Source organism: Pelobates fuscus, chromosome 6 (assembly GCF_036172605.1).
Source record: "Pelobates fuscus isolate aPelFus1 chromosome 6, aPelFus1.pri, whole genome shotgun sequence".
Lineage (NCBI taxonomy): Eukaryota > Metazoa > Chordata > Amphibia > Anura > Pelobatidae > Pelobates > Pelobates fuscus.
This window is the reverse complement of record NC_086322.1, coordinates 69,278,595-69,303,380: the sequence shown is the minus strand read 5'-3', so window position 1 is coordinate 69,303,380 and position 24,786 is coordinate 69,278,595. Positions and strand designations below refer to the sequence as shown.

At 37.7% G+C, this 24,786-nt stretch overlaps 1 protein-coding gene across 5 annotated transcripts in view; it reads right to left on the bottom strand.

Annotated features, from left to right (window-relative positions):
* LOC134614247 (cytosolic beta-glucosidase-like) overlaps positions 1-24,786 on the bottom strand; it is a 54,852-nt gene that overhangs the window by 9,242 nt on the left and 20,824 nt on the right. For 4 of the 5 annotated variants that reach the window (XM_063457833.1, XM_063457835.1, XM_063457836.1 and 1 more), the window contains exon 5: positions 12,022-12,145. In XM_063457833.1, coding sequence (XP_063313903.1) covers positions 12,022-12,145 — 124 coding nt within the window. Of the gene's footprint in view, positions 1-12,021; positions 12,146-19,294; positions 20,095-24,786 lie in introns of all 5 variants that reach the window. The other variant, XM_063457832.1, reaches the window with a different exon arrangement.

Sequence of the window (24,786 nt, the reverse complement as noted above, 5' to 3'; positions counted from 1 at the left end):
TGTGCAGCTCTGTATTTTGAAAAAAGTATAATTACAAAAGATGGAAAATGTCTTCTTGAAATTTCTAAACTCATGCCGCTTTGGTTCATACTGCCACCACTGCATTAGCTAAATCATCCCTTGGCAGCAATTCACAGGGCCAAAATGTAGACGTTATTATATTTTTACTCAGCAAGAGGTGATTCCTATGACTCAGCAATTTTATACAGCCTCATATGTCTCATTTTAGGATCACAAGAAGACTCAAGGTAACACTCAACAGAAACTAAATTGTGAGTCTTTACATAACTATGGAATTTTCTAATAGGGTTTTTTTTTTTAATGTTTTTAACCAATTGAATGCTAAGAAGTTCAGTGCATTCTAAGTATCCCTTAACTCTAACCATTTGAGATATCATCTAGTTCTGTACATATGAGTTACTCCTAGATTTTCCTACAGAAACCAAGCTGCACTCCACAATTATTATAGAATAAATCGATACTTTATTTACCAAAAAAGTAAAAGTAATTATCCAACAGCAAGAATAAGTATATACAAAACAAACAAAACAAAGTGAATACCGGCTGGAAAATACACCATAGCTATACAAAAATTCTCGCCAGCCTACCAGATCAAGACACAGGCGACTACACCCCCAACATTTCAGTACACAACTGGATGCCTTTCTCAAGGGAACCTGACTCCTAGACATTAACATTTGCAATACTAAGTCTGTAGATTGTGTTCCCTGTTTGCATCCCAGCTCTCGCTACAGGACTTCTCTGTGGATCCATTATCATGTAATGCCCCTTCCTTGCCAATGATTTAAATCTGACAATCTGTTTTTCGCTTATTGTTTTCATTGATATACCAAGACACATTATAAACGTGAAGAGTTGTAAATAGTTGTGAATAGTAGGACCTGATTCTAAGTATAAGTTAAGTTTCCTATATAATAATGAAACAATACCCTCGATGCAATGCTTCTACCCTGCCAAAATCATTAAATATAAATCAGGTATCCTATATGCTAAGTATGTCCCTACATTCTTATCTAGGCCCAGAGCAAAATAAAAGATAATGTGTGCAGGGAGAGAGCCCCAGAATGTTGGCTATTTCAGACCAAAAAATCATCTGTTCTCTATCTCTATTCCTAATCTTAGCTCTGGCTCAATCACATAAATTCTCAAACTAAACAACTTTCCCTAAATGTTTTTCTTAACCTGTATGTTAGTCCATTAGGGGACACAAAAGGGGGATTTAAATTCCTTTACAGTGTTTGGCTTCACCAGCAGCAAATATATATTGTCTATAGATATAGACTCTATTTGAAGATATATTTTAAAGATATATTCTGTTGTTGATAGAATTCTTAGCCCTTCAATATGCTTTTTTTGTCAGAGGTTTTCTAGGATAACCCTGTCTTAAAAGAACATGTCCACAATGTATGTAGGTAAGTATAATAATGTGATATATTGAACAAAGGATACCATTTTGAGAACATTACTGTGTTTTGTTCCAAAGCTGCTAATTACAAATTTGCATAACTGGAAACACAGTGTGTCCCCATTGCTGTGCCCCTAGTTTGCAAAAATATGCCTCCATTGAACAAGAAGTAAGTATGTGTGAGAACTAACTTCAATAAGTCTAAGGCGAATTTGAAATGTGAGGCATAGACAATTAGGCATGAGTGCACTGGGCTAAAAGGAATTCATGAACAGTCATTCCTGTTATATTAATGTACAAAGATGGTGAAGTTGGGCAAATATGACTTATGTTATATATAGTGATAGACTGAGTGGTGGGTAGACCAACACCAGTCAATAGGTGGAGCGCTCAAAGTGAGATAACTCACCCCCACTTTGAGCGCTCCACCTATTGACTGGTGTTGGTCTACCCACCACTCAGTCTATCACTATTTATGTTATATTTGTGAGAGGATTGCACATTGGTGGTAGCAGCACAATCTTTTTCCACTACAATCCACTTTAAGCACCTGAATACACAATATCTTTGTTTTTCTATTACTTATGTTACCACAATTAACTTGAGATAAAGCCAGGAGAAAGGGGTCAGTGAACTTTGCATACATAACATCACAGCGTAGATTACATTTTCTAGAATCTTATTGGATGGTTCATCTTATTGGATGGTTCATCTAGCCATGTTTGTAAATATTATTATCTAGATTTGAGCTAAAAGTCTAAATAAATGATTTATTTAACCACAAAAGGTCCGTGCCAATTGTGTAAAGATGTTAATGGTCACACAAACCCCAATAACATGATCATTGTAAAAGTAATAAACAAATTACAGACTATACTAAACAGAATACTTAAAATTCACATTATAATTAAAGTGCTGTGTGAGTGTCTATGACTGACTGAAACATAGTCACAGATACTCATGATGACTGTAAGATATGAAAGAAAATGACAACCCCACGTTAATCATCAAGTAGTACCGTAAGTGATTTTGGAAAAGCACTTACATATGTACAATATAGTTAGTTGGCAATAAGAGGATTACCAACCAGCCTATGGCTCTCATCGGTGACAGATCTACCAGGGTTGCAGTGGTCATTTTGCAACTGAGCCCTGCAGTTCTATTTGTCAATGGGGACCCACACTTGTCAGGGACCCCCCTTGCAAAATCATTATTTAATAGATTGTCACTTTGGAATGAGCGTAAACAGTGTTCTACATCTGACAGAGGGGAAAACGGTCCACTGGGCCACCATGAATCATGCCAGTAACACCTACAAGATCACCAGGGATCCTGCCATCACCAACTAGACCACCATGGATTATATGAAACTCCCTGCATAAAGCTAAGCAGGAAGGAGGATTAATAATAAACATGCAAACACACGCAGCCAATCACACACAAACACATTCATTAATTCTAGCACAGGGCCCATGTGACTTCTAGTTACACCCTTGGCTCTCAAGAGCCTTCAGTATCAATAGATACCATAAGATCTTCAAGGCATTGCATTCACAGCACCAATTGTATCAAACTATCAATAAACAAATAATAATAGATATTTGAAAGGAAATAAAAGAAAGGAAAAGAAAGACAACAGGAATAAAAACAAAATCCCAGCTTGTCCTTTAAACAGGAAACACGTCCGTTGCCATAAACTAAAACCTATAAGATAAATAAAGGAACTAATAAATCAATACATACATATAAGAACAAAACTGTTTAAATTGAATAATTTAGACACAACATTTATGAAAAGAAATTCCATAATAAACAAGACTTTAAAGGATTGCCTTCAAAAAATGTAGATGTTCTGTGAGGAAATGCCTCAAGTGGCATATCAATAATGTACTCCATTTTTATAGTTTTTCATTTCCACAGGAGGTGAAATCTTCAGTGATTTTTTTAACCATTTCTGCTTTCTATCTCACTCTACGCTAGAATATGTGTTAGGTCATGTTCCTGCTTACTCCTTCCTGATGCATCAATGTTTTTTAGTTATCACGAAGGAAGTATAGAAGGTAAAGCTCCACTCATTATGTTTTACAAGTGCATCAACTCTATACAATAAGTTATGTTAGAAGGAGCTACTAAGGAGTACTGAAACCCCACATTGGGAGCATTCGTGAAATTAGAAAAGGGAAATTTGTGTGATAGTTACCATTAATAAATATGGCATGCAGGGCATATTTGGTACAGAGAATTGAGTGGCTACTAAACACAATGAGTGGCATAAAGATTGGATGGCTGTGGAGGATGTGTAGCATGATGAATGGAAGGCAATGGCGGATGTCAGGCATTGGTTAATCTATGACGAAACAGGATCTGAGGCATGGAAAATGGAAAGATATGGAGGATGTGTGGCATGAGGAAAGGAAAGCTGTAGAGGATGTGTGGTATGGAGAATGGAAAGCTATGTGTGATGCGTGGCATGATGAATGAAAAGGGTGAATGATGTGTGGCATGAAGAAAGGAAAGTTGTGGAGCATATATGGCATGACGACATGGAGCTTGATGGGTTGTTGCAGTGTGTTAAAGGACAGATTGAGGCATATGAGAGTTTGTGTGGCATGGGCAATGGAGGGCTGTGGGTGGAATACAGATCTGTAGAGAATTATTGTAATGGAAAAAGGAGCATGTGGGGATTAATTGACAAAGAGAAGTGGTTTAGGGAGAACATCTGTCATGTGGATGGGTGTATGGGTGATATCACAAACAACACTGAACACAATTATAAACACAACACTTTTGTTTTTGCCCCCATTTTTCAAGAGCTGAACATAAAGACTTGTTCTATGTAAACAAAAGGCCACATTTCTCTCAAATATTGTTAACAAATCTGTCTAAATCTGTGTTAGTGAGCACTTCTCATTTGCCGAGATAATCCATCCACCTCACAGATGTGGCATATCAAGATGCTGATTAGACAGCATGATCATTGCAAAGGTGTGCCTTAGGCTGGCCACAATAAAAGGCCACTCTAAAATGTTTTACTGTTGTAGTTTTACTGTATTGGAGGGGTTCTGGGGTGTCCAGTATGTGGTGTGACCACCATTTGCCTCACAAAATGCAACACATCTCCTTCGCATAGAGTTGATCAGGTTGTTGATTGTGGCCTGTGGAATGTTGGTCCACTCATCTTCAATTGCTGTGCGAAATTGCTGGATATTGGCAGGACCTGGAACATGCGGTCGTATACGCCGATCCAGAGCATCCCAAACATGCTCACTGGGTGACATGTCTGGTGAGTATGCTGGCCATGCAAGAACTGGGATGTTTTCAGCTTCCAGGAATTGTGTACAGATCCTTGCAACATGGGGTCATGCATTATCATGCTGCAACATGAGGTGATGGTCGTGGATGAATGGCACAACAATGGGCCTCAGGATCTCATTACTGTATCTCTGTGCATTCAAAATGCCATCAATAAAATGCATCTGTGTTTGTTGTCCATAACATACGCCTGCCCATACCATAACCACACTGCCACCAATGGCACTCAATCTACAACGTTGACATCAGCAAACCGCTCACCCACACAACGCATTACACGCTGTTTGCCATCTGCCCTGTGCAGTGAAAACCGTGATTCATCCGTGAAGAGAACACCTCTCCAAAGTGCCAGACGCCATCGAATGTGAGCATTTGCCCTCTCAAGTCGGTTACAATGATGAACTGCAGTCATGTCGAGACCCCGATGAGGATGATGAGCATGCAGATGAGCTTCCCTGAGACGGTTTCTGTCAGTTTGTGCAGAAATTCTTTGGTTATGCAAACCGATTGTTGCAGCAGCTGTCTAGGTGGCTGGTCTCAGACAATCTTGGAGGTGAAGATGCTGGATGTGGAGGTCCTGGGCTGGTGTGGTTACACAGGGTCTGCGGTTGTGAGGCCGGTTGGATGTCCTGCCTTTGGAGATGGCTTATGAAATGAACATTCAATTCATGGGCAACAGCTCTGGTGGAAATTCCTGCAGTCAGCATGCCAATTGCACGCTCCCTCAAAACTTGCGATATCTGTGGCATTGTGCTGTATGATAAAACTGCACAGTGGCCTTTTATTATGGCCAGCCTAAGGCACACCTGTGCAATAATCATGTTGTCTAATCAGCATCTTGATATGTCACACCTGTGAGTTGGATGGATTATCTCGGCAAATGAGAAGTGCTCACTAACACAGATTAAGACAGCTTTGTGAATAATATTTGAGAGAAATAGGCCTTTTGTGTACATAGAAAAAGTCTTAGATCTTTGAGTTCAGCTCATGAAAAATGGGGGAAAAAAACTAAAGTGTTGCCTTTATAATTTTGTTCAGTGTATATTCCCCTCATACACCTCCTCGTCATCTTGAATTTTCATGCACATTTCAATATACTTAGATGTGTTCATGCCACTTTATCCATTTCTATGATTATATAATTTGCTGTCTGACATTCTTTAAGAGCCTGTTGTTCTTCTTTTGTCAAATTAAAACATGGATTATTCAAATAAATTTCTGTTGGCAAAATTGACAATAAAAAAATATCTTAAAGAGCACCAATAGGCAATTGATACAATCATAACACTTTTGGATTAAGGGGTTGTATAATTATGATGAACAGATGTCAGAATAATAAAATCTGCATGTAAAATCTATCACAGACTGCCTATTTTTGAGTAACGAATTTTCAGCAAGACGTTCTTTAAGTTAGATCGCTGGAATAACAGGCGCTTGTGTAGAATAACCTAGGCAACCTTCGGCACTCCAGATGTTTTGGACTAGACCTCCCATGATGCTTTGTCAGCATTATGGGTGTAAGAGCATTATGGGGTATGTAGTCCACAACATCTGGAGTGCGTGGATAGGGGTGCTGGGATCTTTGCCCGGCGCTAGGTTTCAGGTAAGATTTAAGTGTGTGCGTGGGGGGGAAGGGAGCGGGGAACTAGCTTGAAATGGTCAATAGGGCATAGGAAGTTAAAACAAAAAGGATTTATAAATGCTTAGATGTTGGATGAACCCTTTAAGTTCCCAGTAGAAACCCCAGATCATTAATTATTTTTTACTATTCCGTGATACTAATTAAAATGTTCCTGATATATAACAAGTGCTATTTTTTCTGATCTCTATTTAAAAAAAAAAGAGTGAATTTGATGTGACCAAAACAATTCTTTCCATGCCCTGAACACAAACAATTTACACTAAAAGAGTTAAAGAGTTTACTCTGAGAGCTGGACTACACCTAGAACAAAGCTGCATTTGTTGCACGAAGACGACTTTTATTACAATAATGTATAAACATTGGGTATGTTAATGAACTCAAAGTTCTGGAAAAGCTTTTTGTTTAAGTGAAAACATTTTTCATATCAACGTAATCTTTATTTCCTATAACAACTTTTGAACAGGTGTACATGCTTAGAATATTGAAGTTTGGTACAATTGTGTACGCATTAGAGATACTTTTAATCTTGCAATTTAAAGAGAACCAGAGAAAAGTAGGCAAATGCTGCCACCTCTAGACTACAGTGCAGGACTAGAATGTGATATACTATACATACTGAACTACTGAATATTTGGAAAACAACAGAGTATAAAAATAAACTTGGATAACTAGGCCTTGGGCTTGCATAATTTCCCTTCTGACTCCTAAATGTTTAGATTATGCATATTTCCAGATTATCTTTTTGTATATATTATATTTATGCAGATAAGCATTCCTGTATGACTATCCAGAAATCTGTGGCAGTGTTCAATTACAGGAGAAAAATGTATCACTAGTAATTGAATATTAGGTCTACTATAAAGTTAACAGTTTAATCCCAGGCGACAGGATCTATCCTGTGGTTGGTCAACACAATCTCTATCTGGTTATTGACCGCATAAAATATTATAATGGCAAAATAAAAATTAAGATGGTCCTTATTTCAGAACTAACATTTTGCTAAAAACTTTATATATTGAGTTAGGAAGGGAATGTTATCATGTATACTTGAATGAGCAGCATACAAGGAACTCACCACCTTGTAGTTTCAAGAACAGGCATGTGGTAATTGTTTAATAGATCCATACTTAACGAAATTCACAGAACACTATTCACTAGAGATTTCAAAGTGAATTTCAAATTTAAGTCCAAATTAGCCGAATTGGAGAAATTCTCTAAACCAGCTACACTTTCAGTCGGCTACTCTGGCCTTAAATTTGGAAATTACTTTAATTTCTCACTTTAGTTAATAACTTGACAGTTTTCAAGTGGAATACAAGGTGAGATTTTCGCACACATACAACTTGAGTCTCTTACCTGTGACATGCGAATCTAAAGGGGCCATCATAGTATATCTAATCTAAACTCTAAGCACCATAACCACTACATATCATTGTAGAACCTATGGTGCAATGTAGCTTCAGAAGCTGTTGTCAGGTTGTATGTCAAACAGTTTTTGAGTGGTCTGACATAAACCATGGCTCTCTCCGTACCTAAAGTCCAATTCTTGTGCTGTGTCTTGGGTAAGATGTAGACTTCTGCACTAGTGCACCAATGACAGGGGGAGAGTTTTGGGGGAGGACTAGCCTACACTTTCAACCTATCATTACCACCCTAAGTTGGATGCACTAATGTGGAATGTGGGAGTTAGCTTCATCTTAAATTGAGCTGCAGCAGAGGAGCCAGGTAGTAGGAGGTAGACGACACCTATATTTTGTCAAACTGCTTAAAAGTGGTTTCACACAAATTTAGGGGACATTACCAACAGACTCTGTGTACCACAGCCACTACAAAAAGCTGTAGGGATTATTGTGCTTAGATTTAGTCATTAAAAGCAAAAATATTTCTAAGCTAAGGTTGTATATATCATATATAATATAGTACCAGCTACTAGACTTGAGCATTTGGTCATCTGAATTTGGACTAATCGGCTGTTTGAATTAATTTATTTTATCTACAAAGCACCATACACATTTACCCGATCAACTGACTTGACCATGGCCAAACATTCATAATTCGAAATAAATAGCTGTATGATTGATGCGAAAAAAAAGATGATGAATGGAAAGGGGACAGTTACAAAAGGTTTATTTTATTCATGGATCAAGTGTGAAGTGACTTATAGATGTAAAAAGGAGGAGGAATGAAAAAAAACTTGTGTATACATTTTGAAGTACACCGATTGAACCATGTTCACACCCTTTGGTTTGTCTAAATGTTTCCCGTACTATTTCTCCATGGACGGCATTTGGTCCAACCAAACCATCACATATGAACAAGCGTCCTATGTCTCCAACAAAGGTCAGTTTCGGCAAAATTGATTGACCGAAATGAACAATCATGCTTAGCACAAGTTTATTATCTACTGACGTTCAAGATACAACATTACTAGTTTTGGGCGCTCATGAAGTGTGAATTGTAAGTGAATTCAAAGTGAATTTCAAATTTAAGGAAAAATAGCCAAACCATAAAAATTCTCTAGGTCAGTGATGTTTTCAGTTCAACTTTTTGGGCTTTAAATGTAAAATTCACTTTGAATCTACTTAAACTTTTTCACTTTCACCATTAGAATGAGAGAGAGATTATGGTTCATGCCTGTTGTCAGTGAGAAGACTTCCTAAATGCTCCTTTCTTAAAATAACATTTACAGGGAGAATTTGTGTTATTTTTTAATTTTATTATGGTACCTCAATTGAAAGAATATGTGCCCCTGATAAAAATAGAACAAGAATGGAACATGGCTATCTGGGAAATCAACACTTTATTGTGACATGCCAGCTATGTGTACACAGCAAAAATATTTTCAAGGAAATCAAGTGGTCAAGGATCATAGGGAATATGTCTACTTGTACAGCTTTTACTTATCTCTTCTTGTGAAGTGAATTAAAGCGGCATAGTGCTGTTTCAAGATTTGAAAAACCATAAAAATCCTGGTTCTGATAGCAAGTAGCAGTATGTGATTCATGGGCTTTTAATCAAGGAACCTCTTCCAGGTGTCATAATGACATGTCGAATCCCTGTGATAACGTGTTGCTGTGTCTTCTCATCATAACTGCATGCCAAAGCAAGCTAATTAAAACATGTTAGAATCTTGTCTTATTCTCATACATGCCACGTTATCCAGTTAATTTCACTGTTAGCTTATAATTCTATTTTGTAAAATCCTTCAATATACTTATTTTAAAGCCAGCGGTTATAAGTAGATTGTGCCACTATAAATCACAAGCACTTCTGTCATTGTTTCTTACTTTGTTAATTATTCAAAAATTAATATTTGATAGCATAATATTTTTACGAGAATACAATTGTGTTTTTGGGCATCCTAAATGGCGAGAAATCCTGGCTCATTTGGGACTTACTTGGGTTTTTTAACAAAGCGTAATTTTGGAGTAAAGTTCTAAAAGTGGACTGATAACCAAGCAAAACCAATATAATATTCATGTTAATTGCTTAATCTTTACAACCTTGACCTGGAATTGCTCTTTACCAATAACCCCCAACAAACCAAAGTCTGAAGATTATAGAGAGGGTGGATGTTGTAAAATACTGACCCTAGGGCAATATTTCTAAACTAATTGAAATAGTTTGATAGTGGTAAAATATCTAGATATTTAGATGTGAAACATTATATCCATGATATGTTATCATTTAAATTTCAATGGGTTACTAACCTTTTTCCTTTTTAATGGCTCTGTGGTATTTGTCAAGGTTTATCAATGGTTAGTAAAAAAACAGGGCGCAAGAGAATACTGAGAACAGGCAGCAGCTGAAATAGCCTGCCCTTCGGTGGGTCCCCGCTCAGTTCTCAAGCTGGTTTTAGCTCATCTTGTGCCATTACAGAGAGAACATCTCTGAAACATATCAGACTGGTCCCACCCATACGGGCAGTCCATATCTGAAATGCCAGAAAGTTCCCTCTGCACGAGAGACACAGCAACCCCAGACGATCGTTTCAGCCTTGTTAGGCATCATCAGTGAGGCATAGCTGATATCTCTCTAGGCACCGTGAGCAAGGGTTCGATGTCTGGATTACCCTTTAAACTTATGGAGAGCAAAAAACAGGGCGCAAGAGAATACTTAGAACAGGCAGCAGATGAAATAGCCTGCCCTTTGGTGGGTCCCCGCTCAGTTCTCAAGCTGGTTTTAGCTCATCTTGTGCCATTACACAGAGAACATCTCTGAAACATTTCAGACTGGTCCCACCCATATGGGCAGTCCAGATCCAAAATGCCAGCAAGTTCTCTCTGCACGAGAGAAACAGCAACCCCAGACGATCGTTTCAGCCTTGTTAGGCATCATGAGTGAGGCATAACTGATATCTCTCTAGGCACTGTGAGCAAGGGGTCCACATCTGGATTACCCTTTAAACTTATGGAGAGCAAAAAACGGGGCGTAAGAGAATACTGAGAACAGGCAGCAGCTGAAATAGCCTGCCCTTCGGTGGATCCCTGCTCAGTTCTCAAGCTGGTTATCAATGGTTAGTGCCCCAAAAAAGCATATTGTTACATGTTTTTGGTTACTTTTTATACAGATCTAAAGCTTTTAGTTTATATAAACTCAGTATTGTTTCGAGACTAACATGTTTGCTGATTATAAGGACCCCTGTATGTATCAAATTCCCCTACCTGATTGAGCAGGCATTAATAACAGAAATTGGATATTTAAAGAAAAAGACAAGAATCCTAGAGGTAATATAACTCATAAACAGATAAAAACATATGTTCTGAGAAAACCTTGTACAGTTGATAAACTTATCTGCAAGATTGTCACACAGTTCTACTAAATGGTGACGATGAATGCAGACCTAGTGGTTGAGGTCCCTAATAAACATGATTGGAAAGTCAAGAAGAGCAAGATTCAAAAAGACCAAATAAACAGGACTGTAGAAATGCCATTGAAACTAGCAAGCATAGGACTACGTGCATCCAACAATACAATAGTATATAAAAAAAAATACTAATAATGAAAAATAAATTAATTTGTTTGTTTAATGTTGGAGTGTTTCTTCTTTTATTTTGTATTTAGGGTCCCCTCATTGTTTCCTGAGGAAAACAAGTTACTTACCTCTAATCCAACACTAAGGCCATCTTCTCCCCTCACCTCCACCCCCAAAAGATCATCACAATTCAATGTTTCTACTACAGAAGCCCTGAGACAAAGGACATATGCACGGCTTCAAAGTGAGTGAAGACAGTGGGTAAGAGTTAACAAAGGGGTTTTGAAAAATCGGCACTTTTATAAAATAAGACAGAAGGGACGTAAGGTTAACACCTAAAGCACTTGCATTTTGGGTTTTAGTGGTTCCTAGGCATATGTAATTTAGTATAGGCCCATCTCTCTGTCTTCAGCTTGACTCTCAGAACTTTATGCAATCTGGTTGAAAAACCATGGTTGCATGGGCAACCATTTGCTTCTCGAAAAAAAGATGACATGACACTTAAATACATATTTAAAGATTAGATACACAATTTTAGAGGCCTACAGATAAGAAAGATTATTTTCTCTCTTATGGCAAAGGCAGGGTATGGAATGATGTAAGAAATAATATGGTAAAAAAAAACATAAACCAATAATAAGAAAAATAATGATAGTAATAATTCACCTCTTAAAACTTCAGTCAATGTTTCCTGAAAGTAAGTCCACCTTTGCAAGTCCTGGAAAGTTGGTGGATCACTCTGCGCAAATCCATTTTCGGTAATATAAACAGCTGGATTGCCACATGTGTCCTATAAAAATAAATTAATCTAAAATTAATGTTAGATTAGAAGAAAATAGTTTGGGTAGAACAATTAAATGCCTTTAAAATAATATGATAACCTGTAAAGAAAATGGAGAGTTGACATATCGTCTGCGAATCAACCATATAAAACACTTTTGAATATAATGTAGAAGAAATGTGGAACTACACTCAAACCCATTTAAAATGTATCCGGGTGCACCAGACCAGTCTCAGTAGCAGGGACCAAGTATTTAATGAGGAAAAAATAGAAGAGAAGTCCAGGTACTCTCAGGATACAAAAAGGCAAATTTTTATTGAACCCACTGCGAACGTGTAGGTCGAAACGTTGCAGTGGGTTCAATAAACATTTGCCTTTTTGTATCCTGAGAGTGCCTGGACTTCTCTTCTATTTTTTCCTTATATAAAACACTTTTGACTCCATCTCCAGAGGCCACTATATATATTATTATTTTATTTTTTATATAGTGCCAGCAAATTCCGTAGCACTGAACAATGGGTGGACTAACAGACACGTAATTGTAACCAGACAAGTTGGACTCATAGGAACAGAAGGATTGAGGGCATATATATGTACCAAGCATATTTCTCATTGAAAATTAGAGAAAGGAAACACATACATAGTGTGTATGTATGTATATGTATATATATATATATATATATATATATATATATATATACATATATACATATATTATATTCACACATACACATATATGGTCTCTTTCACTCATTTTATTCATTTTCTGTTTCCCTAATTTTTCCAAATTTGTTTGTGGTATTCTTTGTATGAAGCAGTAGGCCTGTGGGATTTGTGTGTTAATGTGGGCTGTTTGTGGTATTGTGTGCATGTGTGAGTGTATGGCAGGAGTTGTGTTTGAGCTTATATGTGTGTGGTTTGTTTGTTGCTCTCTATTTGTTGTATTAATGTGTAAGGCTCTCTGTGGTATTATGTGTGTATGTGGACTGTTCGTGGTATTTGTATGTGTGCACGTGGGTTGCATGATATTTGAAGTATGTGTGCGGTTTGTGGTATGTATGCATGTGGGCTGTCAGATTTGTGTTTGCTGTATGTGATAAGTGTATGTTAGTTGCTAGTATAATTTGTGTGTGGTGAGTTTGTCTGTGGTGTTGCATGTGTATGTAGGCTGCTTGTAGTGCTGCAGAACTGTGCTGATTCTGTAATGATTGCTGCTTCTGTTAAAGAACACTATAGTGTTAGGAATACAAAGCATTGTACTGCATGGGTATCTCTGTATTGCAGCTTTGTGTAATCCATCACACAGTGATCCTGACTGTGTGGGATAGTTATGGGTTTCGTCTTATTGTGCCCAGCTCTGTGTTGTATCTCTGTATTGTACACAGCGTTGTCTGTTGTATGGGTGTTCTTGAAGTCTACACAGCTCTGTGTATTGTATATGTTTTTTTGAGTTGTACCCAGCTCTGTGTGTTGTACTAGTATCTCATTTTTGTACTGGATTCCTTGTATTGTATGGGTATCTCTGTATGGTATTGCAACAAAACAAAGAATATCAGAACTCTGAAAAAGGGGCAAAAGCTCAGAGAACCCTCAATAGCTTCATTAGTTTGCCTTTCAGTTAGTCCCCACTTAGGTCTGAAAGATGGTTTTGCTCACTTGTGCCATTGCAGAGAGAACCTATAGCATTTACATATCAGATTGATCCCACCTACAAGGGCATTCCAGACCAGAAATGCTGTCAAGTTTCTTCTGAGATTGTCCTTGATAAGGACACTCAGCAGGATGGCAGGAGGCAGCAACTCTACTAAAGCCAAAGTAGGCCAATTACCGCACCTTACAGTGAGTAAGAACTTTATTATTATTGGTTATTATTTATATAGCACCAGCTTATTCCGCAGCGCTTTACAATAAGAGGGGAATTTACCAAATGAGACAATATCAAAATGTAACAGGAACAATAGGTAGTTGAGGACCCTGCTAAACAATCTAGAGGGTGGCAGAATAAGCAAGCTGGTACAGGTAACTGGAATAATTCAAAGTCAGGAACAGGTCTGGTCTGGTACACTATTGAGGAACAGAAGAATTTGTGATCAATAATGTAGCCAGGTCAGTAAGAGGAAGTCAGGACCGTGAGCAATACAGTGCTCTTAGGGGCGCAAGACCTTACTTCAATTAAGTGTCACTGACATATGTGCTGGGCTTTGGAGAGAATGCCAAGGTTGCACCTTATGTCATTCGGGATTTTGGTTAATTTTAGATTGTGTCATGGTACATACTATTCTGCATCCAGAAAGACAAGGCCAAACATTAGAGATGGAAAACATCTGCATCATTTTATAAATCTGCCAACTATATTTGATGTGGATGCAACCAAATTGAAAACAGAGCCCCAGGACTGTGGATAAATAGATGGAGAAATGTCAAAATAGTTGTTGCATTTCTTTATAGAGATACAGCAACCTCAGGTAATCGTTCAGCTTACTTTGGGCCTAGTCAGTAAGGTGTATCTGATACCCTTCTAGGCACAGTAAGCACAGGATTCATGCCTGGGTTAACCTCTTAACTTATATCAGAACCCTTTTAACTTATATGAGAGACCTGTATTATATCTTGATTTGAGTATTTGATGAAACTCTCAAAAAACTGCTTACAATAAAATGTCATGACTCTGCTTGATGACCCCATTTTCTAGAGAACAAGTGAGGAACTAAGGGTAAATCTCACTGTTTGGTGATCTGAACGAAACATTTTTTAGTGAGCATCAATTTTCTAGGATCCATATGTAAATTAGTGAGGATGTCCAAAAATGTACTCTCTTTCTCTGGTAGATATATGACTTAGAGACATTCCAGATATGTATGTGCCCATATTATGACCACATTATTTCTTGCAATAACAGACAGTTTTTTCTTCCTTCTTGAAGACGTCCTGCTGCCAGATGTGTGTATTAGTACCCTGTTGTCTTTTAGGATATGCTTGAAATAGAGAGGAGCTTTAAACATTACATATACTTTCAGTAGGTTGGAAGGGGAGAATTTGGTCCTGATGAGCCATTTTCCCATTGGCAAAAAAGGGTTATCAGGGGTTTCCCAGCATCAAGTGCTAATATCTATTATCATCACTATCCAATCTGGTTCTTCCAAAGTGAGGCCACTCATCAGATTATTTTCCTCTAATCGCCATGATAACTGATGAACAGGCTCTCTGGATACAGATATCTTCTGGTCCCAATCCAATACAGTCCTGTTTATTTGGTCTTGTTGAATCTTGACTTTCCAATCATGTTTATTCAGGACCTCAACCACTAGGTCTGCATTCATCATCACCATTTACTAGGACTGTGTGACAATCTTGCAGATAAGTTTATCAACTGTACCAAATGTGGAGTTCTGGATCTGAATTGAATTCTGAGAATAATCCTCTAAGGCTGATTGGTATGGATTTACTGGGGACTGAGGAGATCCTCCACAGAGGATTTTTAAGCTGTTCTCCCTCCACCAAAGTACTTATACATTGTAGACATACATTTTTGCTCTTGAGGGCTTTCAAATACAGCCCAAATAGCGAGAAGGTTTTTTCTCTCTCTTCTTGGAAGAAAATTAATGTTAGCAGTGTCTAGAAATGAAATACATAACTGGCCACACAGAAGATGAAAATAGAGAGGACATTTCTAGTATTTGATACTATAATCCAATTCAAAAGTAGGGGCAGCTAAAATGCGGGAATCTCAAAAACCCAGCACTGAGAAAAAAGCTAATTTCGATGTTACATTTTCAGTCTAAACTGTCTCTTTTTTTCTTTAAAGTCGCTGGATGGTCATGCATGCACAGACACCCACAGGAGATGACAGACAAATCACAGTTGTGTAAAGTAAGGAAAAAAAGAAAAGGAATCAGAGAGCATGGCAACTGCCATAATATCACGAGGACCTGAAAAATGCACAAATCAGAACCCCAACAAAACAACTGGTCAGAGTAAAAAAAATTGCAATAAGAAAATGATTAGACCTTCCCAATAACAATGCCCCTGTCTAACTCATTCCATCTACAGGTACCATGTAGACACGCAGACAAGGGAGAATCAAACACTTAGCCAACTTCTGTTAACTATACCTTCAGCTTTTAACCCCTTAAGGACTGAGCCAAATGTACATGTTGTGAACAGAACAAAACGTAAGCAAAACCTGGCATTTGCGCTATATGTCTGTCCAACCGTAATTCACCTCTTTCATATTAAATGCACGCCCCCTTATTATATATCATTTTTATTCAGGGGAAACAGGGCTTTCATTTAATATCAAATATTTAGCTATGAAACATAATTTAATATGAAAGAAATGGGAGAAAATAAGAAATTTTGTTATTCTTTTAGTTCTACATGACATTTTAACTGTCAATGTCATAATACTGTTTGCTTTTACTGCAATAAAATACACATATTTGTATTCAGCAAAGTCTCACGTGTAAAACAGTACCCCCTATGTACAGGTTTTATGGTGTTTTGGGAAGTTACAGGGTCAAATATAGCATGTTACATTTGAAATTGAAATTCGCCAGATTGGTTACGTTGCCTTTGAGACTGTATAGTAGCTCAGGAAATCAATTTACACCCATAATGGCATACCATTTGCAATAGTAGACAACCCAAGGTATTGCAAATGGGGTATGTCCAGTCTTTTGTAGTAGCCATTTGGTCACAAACACTGGCCAAAGTTAGCGTTAGTATTTGTTTGTGTGTGAAAAATTCAAAAAACACCAATTTTGGACATTGTTTGTGACTAAGTGGCTACTAAAAAAGACTGGACATACCCCATTTGCAATACCTTGGGTTGTCTACTAATGCAAATGGTATGCCATCATAGGGGTAATTTTCATTTTTGGGCTACCATAGGGTCACAAAGGCAACGTAAGCAATCTGGCGAATTTTAATGTGAAAAGAATGAAACACAAGCCTTATATTTGACGCTGTAACTTTTGAAAACACCATAAAACCTGTACATGATGGGTACTGTTGTACTCGGGAGACTTCGCTGAACACAAATATTTGTGTTTCAAAACAGTAAAAAGTATCACAGCAATAATATCGTCCAAGTAAGTTCTGTTTGTGCGTGAAAAATGCAAAAAACATCACTTTTACTGGCGATATCATCGTTGTAATATATTTTATTGTTTTGAAACACTAATATTTGTGTTCAGTGAAGTCTCCCGAGTAAAACAGTACCCCCCATGTACAGGTTTTATGGTGTCTTTGAAAGTTATAGGGTTAAATATAGTGCTAGCAAATTAAATTCCCCATACTTTCGGCATGGGTTGTCAGGCAGGTCCCGCTAATTGTAATTAATTAGGATACCTACTATGTAAAAATATTACATAAATATATGTGTAGAATTAATATATGAATATATATTCATATGTGTATATATATGTGTATATATATATATATTTTTTTTTTTAAATATTTTTATTTATATATAGATATATATATATAGTGATATATACGTATATATTTATGTATATATATAACAATAAGAAAGCACGGCACTCCTCCTCTATTTATCTATAGATCCAAACAATGCCTAGGTGCAATCCCGCGTCCAGATATAGAATACAAAAATAAAGGGAGCACTCTGGGTCTTCTCTTCAGTGAAAAAAAGTATTTACTGTATCAAATAGAATACATTACATGTGCAGAACAAATCGACGTTTCGACCCTGCTGGAGTCTTTATCAAGATCTTGATAAAGACTCCAGCAGGGTCGAAACGTCGATTTGTTCTGCACATGTAATGTATTCTATTTGATACAGTAAATACTTTTTTTCACTGAAGAGAAGACCCAGAGTGCTCCCTTTATTTTTGTATTCTATTTATGTATATAGATATATTATTTTGTTCTACGTGTATTTTGATATAAATATATATATATTAATATCACAATACAGTTAGAACGAAATAACACACATCTATATATTTTTTAATTATTTATTTTTAATTATTTTTTTACGTATTTACATTTTTTATATTATATATAAATATATATATAACAATAATTATATATATATTTAATCAGTATCAGTCTACGTGTAATTTGATATTAATATATATATATATATATATATATATATATATATTTTAATAGTAAAATACACCTAGACAGTGTATGTGTGTGTATGTATGTGTGTGTGTATGTATGTGTGTGTGTATGTGTGTGTATGTATATGTGTATATATACTTAGATCATATATATATATGTAATGTAATATATATATATGATCTAAGTATATTAATTTTTTTTTTTACACTGATTAATTTAATTTTAATTTATTTCCAGCCAGCAGGGGGACTTCCTGTCATTACAGGCCGTCCCCCTGCTGGCAATGCCTGAGCCAGCTATCCCGGCCATGTGATTGTGAGGTCCTCGCAAGGACCTCACTCTCACATTGGCCGGGGGGGCTGCTGGAGGGTGGATGTGCCGCGGGGGGGGCTCCCTGGGAGTCCCCCCAACCCCGATAGCCGGCGTGGGATCGCCGGCGACCGGGTAAGTAAGGAAAAACAATTACAATTACGCCCGGGGGCGTTTAGAGCCGCTTAAAATAGGGCGTAATTGTACGCCCTCCGGTCTTAAGGGGTTAAGCTTCATGATTACATCCTGCAAGTTTGTTATGTAAAAGAAAAAAAAAATCAGACCTGGTTTGGACTTATCCTGTAGGGCAGGGATAGGCAACCTTCGGCACCCCAGATGTTGTGGACTACATCCCCCATAATGTTCTTACACCCATAATGCTGGCAAAGCATTATGGGAGGTGTATTCCAAAACACTTGGAGTGCCAAAGGTTGCTTATGCCTGCTGAAGAGCATATACCAGGGGATAGAGTGTGAGCTCTCTGGTAATGCTAATGTTAAACTCTCAAGGTATGCCATAAGGTAATAACAATACAGAAAGGCAAGAACAAATGTTCTACCTACAGCTGAGGATAGGACTACAAAGACTGAATTATATGGGTATTCTTACTTTACTTTCCAGTTTTAACAACTGAGAGTAGAAATTACCCATAACTGATACTGCCATAGTTAGACATCAAACTTTTTTTTACTCAGGTGCACATGGTTTAAAATGTAATTGCCAAAATAAGTACATCAAGCACAAAATAAAGCACAATACCTTAATATATGCCAGTAGCTTGCGAAGCCCCCATGGAACCACAGCTAACCACTCAACACCACAAATTGGCCAGTCTGGATCCTTTATACCTTCTGCTGCCTTGTCTGAGTCATAGCTTGGCCCATTCTCAGAAGAAGGACATTTTATTTTTCGCGTGGTGTAGTAGTTAAGGCAAAAGAAGTCAGCTGTGCCCTTGATCATGGTCTTCTCGTCATTTGTGAATTCTAGGAGCCTAGAAGATTGCAGACCTTGCTCTTTGCTTCTATTGTAAATCTCAGCTTTCATTACTTCAGGATAATCTCCATCAACAAATATTGGTTTTGCAAACCAATTAAGATGAAAGGCTAAATAACGTTCAGTGGCTTCTTTATCTACAGTAGAATTTGGGTCAAGAGGTTCTGCCCAATCAGAATTAATTGCAATGGACACGAGTCCCTTTTGTTGGCTTCTGAAAAAATTGTTATATGCATGCCAGGCCTTAGCATGTGCCTTTATCATATTGTGTGCTGCTTCATAAGCTCCAAAACCTTTTTTGCTTTTACCGGGAGCAAAAACACCATCTTCATAGCCATGTTTAGCAACAATGTATGGTTCGTTGATTGTAATCCAAAGTTTGACTCGGTCTCCAAAAGTTTTAAAGCAAAAGTGGGCATACTGTTCAAAGACGGCAACTGTTTCTTCAGAGTTCCACCCCCCTCTATCTTCTACAGTTTGAGGCATATCAAAATGATACAGTGTCACCACTGGAACCACGTTATGTTTCAATAAACTGTCAATTACCATGTTGTAATAGTCAATTCCTAAAAGAACAGAAATTGTGTGAGTTTCATTTAAGTTGAAAAGTTGACTTGCACTGCAGTTACCAAAATCAAATATGGCACACACTTAAATTCTTTTATCACATTGATGTCAGGAGATTACATTAACCCCTTAAGGACACATGATATGTGTGACATGTCATGATTCCCTTTTATTCCAGAAGTTTGGTCCTAAGGGGTTAAAAATAGAACTGTCCATTCTGTCTCCCTGCTCTCTCTCTACCCTATTCATGTCTCTCTTTTAACCCATATTCCTTACCATGTATCGGTTTCCCTAATTCCACCTACGTGTGTCTATCTTCCTAACCATTACACTTCCTATTTGTGTCTCCCTCATCTTCCTTTCTGCACTATCTCTAATTGTAGTGGACAGCACAGAATGAGGCGTTGCGTGTTTCATTATCCAGTAAGCAATTAGCGCTCTGTGATGCAGAATGCAAGGAGGAGGCGTGAAGTGAGTGAGTTCTGTCTTATCCTGCCTCTCTGGCCTCCCAATTCATGCTGCTCTCTTGTCAGAAGGGGCAGAAAAACATGCCTGCCTTATCTATGGGAGGTTTAGAGATAAGTAAGGGAGGGATTAAAGGGACATGCATCGCTTGACAATGAATTTTTTAAACTAGCAAGCAAATAATTTTGCATAATAATAAAGTATGTATAAACTTATTATAAACTTGGTTGGATGCCTTATTGGGCACATTTCTGAGCTAAGGGAGTTTCTGCAGCATTCCCATCCTTCCTTCTTATCCCGATCTCAGTTTCAGACCAGTTCACAAATTACAGAAACGGGGCATCGTTGTGCAGCAGCAGGACAGAGAAACCCAACATCGGAGCCTGCTCTGCATAATCACACTGATCAGACTCCCTCTCTTCTCCTCCTGTCAGAATCTTGCAAGTTGAAGAGATTTTCCAACTGCACATGTGTCCAATGCATCTTTCCAGCATTCCTAGGTATAGGACACTGATTGGTTATATAAGTACGGTAATCCCCGTGGAGTGGGTTTGAGAACCTTAAAAAAGAAGCAGGTAAATATATATATATTCTTTTTTCAAAATCATATTTACCTGCTTTTTTAAGCCTGCAGAAAGCGGAAAACTGTCTCTTTCAAAGCTTAAAAGTTTGAATAAAACTGTTGTCACAAAGTGATGCATGTCTCTTTAATAGATACATAATTTTAAATGTGAGTAAGGAAGGGAGGCCCTTAAGGGGATTAGATGGGGTTAAGGGAGAAATACAAGGAGATAATAAGGGGTTCCAACACACAATGGTTAAGAATAGAAACACACAAAAGGCAAGGGAACGTCAAAGGCTTATCCTAACCACTGTGACCACACCTGCTTTTTGAAGGAAGTGATCGTGGTTGTTGGAGTCTGGATGTGCAGTAGTTCAAACTTGAAACTCTGCACATCCAGAGATATTTTTAATGTGTGCAATGTGTTAGTTGCACCCCCAGTACACTTGACTGAGGTAGCACTGGATTATGGAAAAAGCAAGTGTAAATATAGACTCAGGCCCAGGTCATGGTACATACTATGCTGCATCCAGAAGCACACAGCCAAACATAAGAGATTGAAGGCTTCTCCTTTGTGGCTGCATTGACACGGTTAAACCTACAATAAAAACTATAGAAAAGAGTTACTTGCACACTAGCCCAAATCCCTAAACATATTTAAATAACTGGAGGTTTTTAGTTTCACTCCAATGGCCATTTGGTGAAACTCACCTGCTACGTCAAGCCAAACCTCTTAGTTGAGTCCTTCACTAACAATTCACCTTGCTTCATTCAGCTTCAGGCAAAAAAAATCTCTAATGAGACAGACCCCTACATACTAATTAACCCTAAGAATGTAGGGATTTAGAAGGATACCCCTCCCTGTCTCATTAAAGATTGTTTTACCTGAAGCAAGCAAGGCTGAATTGTTAGTGTAGGACTCCCCTAAGAGGTTAGGCTTGACGTGGCAGATGAGCTTCACCTAATGGCCATTGGAGTGATACTAAAAACCACCAGTTAATGAAATATGCATAGGGTTTTGGGCTAGTGTTCAAGTAACTAATTTCTTTGGTTTTATTGTATGTATTGGGGCTGATGCGTGCTATGGTCAATGCTGCCACTCAGGAGTACTGGGAGTTTGAGTGCACGACTTATCTTTGTATATTTGTACAGTTAAACCTACATTGGAACTGGAGCCAGAGTGAAACAGAGTGAACTGACACAGCTGCACCATTTTTGGATCTGCAAACTCTATTTGATGTGGATGCAACCAAATTGAAAACAGTTCAGCAGGACTGTGGCCAAATTGATGCAGAATTGTCAACAGAGGTGTTGTATTTCCTTACAGAGATACAGCAACCTCAGAAACTTTTTTGAGGTGTAGCTGATCCCTTTATAAGCACAGTAAGCATCCAGGTCTGGATTAGACTTTTAACTTATATTAGAACTCTGTATTGTATATATTTGAGTATTTTATGGATTTCTCTATAGTATACCTAGCTCTAAATACCGAATGGGTAACTGTATTGTAAAGGGACTACCTTTAGTGGTTGAGTGCACAAGGATAACATACAGATGCTACATGTCAAAAGGTGGTCTCTACAGAGTTAACTCAAATTCTGGAGGTGGAATCAGGTGCCCACCATCTTACAACCTTGCCAGCTGCCACTAATCTCAATTGAGCTGTCAAATTTGAATAGATTTGGAATTGCTATAGACCACAAGGAAAATCAAATGGCATTAGACAAATACACAAGCAGCAACCTTTGTCATTTGAAATCTCAGTAAAATATTCCCAACATAATAGTTACCAGGGACAAAAAAAAGCCTACAAAAATGTTTCATGCCTCTGCCTAATGACCTCATTTTCTAGAGAACCAGTGAGGAATTAAGGGTAAATTTCACTGCCTGGTGATCTGAACGAAACATTTTTTAGTGAGCATCAATTTTCTTGGATCCATATGTAAATGACCAAGGAGGTCCAAAAATATACCCTCTTTCTCTGGTAGATATATGACTAAGAGACATTCCAGATATGTATGTTCCGATATCATGATCACATTATTTCATGGAATAACAGACTTTTGTTTCTTCCCGCCTAAAGACTATCCTTTTACCGGTTGTCTGTATTAATACCTAGTTGTTTATGCTTGAAGTAGAGAGGAGCTTTTAACATCATTCATAGTTCGAGCAAATTGGAAGGGGAGACTTTGCTTCTGATAAGCCCTTTTCCTGGTGGCAAAAAAGTCATTGGCAGGGGTTCTCCAGAATCAAGTGCTAGCATATGTTATCATCACTATCCAATCTGGTTCTTCCAAAGGGATGCCACTTTTCTTCTAATTGTCGTGATAACTGATAGGCAGCTTCTCTGGATACAGAGATCTTCTGATTCACATCCAATAGAGTCTTGTTGAATCTTGCTCCTCTTGACTATTCAACCATGATCATTCAAGACCTCAATCACTAGTTCTGCATTCAGCTTCACCATTTGGTAGGACTGTGTGGCAATCTTGCAAGTAAGTTTATCAACTGTGCCAAATCTGTATTTCGAGAACAAGTATCCATCCTTTCAGGGAGGAGTTCTGGATCAGAATCGTATTTTGAGAATAACCTCCTAAGGCTAAAGTCTCTTGATTGGTTTGGATTTACTGGAGACTGAGGAGATCCTCTACACATGATTTTCAAACTGTTCTCTTATCACCAAAGAACTTCTATACTGTAAACATACATTCTTGCTCTCGAGGGCTTTGAAATACAGACCAAATAGCGAAAACGTTTGTTCTTTCTCTTCTTGGGAGGAAATTAATGTTAGTGGTGCCTAGGACTGGAATACATGACTGGTCACACAGAAGATGAAGAGAGGACATTTCTAGTACTTACTATCGTAATTCAATTTAAAAGTAGGGGCAGATAAAATGCAAGATTCTGAAAAACACACCACTGAAATAAAAAAATTTAAAAAAATGAGGTTACGTTTTCTGTCTAAATGGTCTCTTTAAAGTCTCTGGAAAGTCATGCATGCACAGACACCCAAGGGAGATTACAAACAAATCACACTTGTGCAAAGTGAGAAAAACAAGAAAACAAATCGGAGAGCATGTCATCTGTTATAATATCCTGTGGACCTGAAATATGCACAAATCAGAATCCCAACAAGACAAATGATCAAAGTAATAAAAACTGCAGGAAGACAATGATTAGACCTTCCCAATAACAATGTCCTTATCTCACTCCATCTACAGGTACAATGTAGGTACATAGTGAATAAAACCATTATTCAACTCCTAGTAACTATACCTTCAGCCTTTAACCCCTTAAGGACACATGACATGTGTGACATGTCATGATTCCCTTTTATTCCAGAAGTTTGGTCCTTAAGGGGTTAAGCATTATGATTTTATCCTGCTGTTTTTTTTTTATGTTTTTAAGAAAACCTGACCTGGTTAGGACTTATCCTGCAGGGTATATATCCCAGATTATTCAGGGGATAGAGTTAGAACTCTCATCTAATGCTAAGGTAACAAAAATACAGTAAAACAAGAACAAATATTCTACCTACAGCTGAGGATAGGACTGATAAGACTGAAGGGCTGAAGAAAGGACGGATTATATGGGTATTCTTACTTTACTTTAAAGTTCTAAAAACTGAGGGAAGAAGCTGAAACTAAAAAAACTACATCTACTT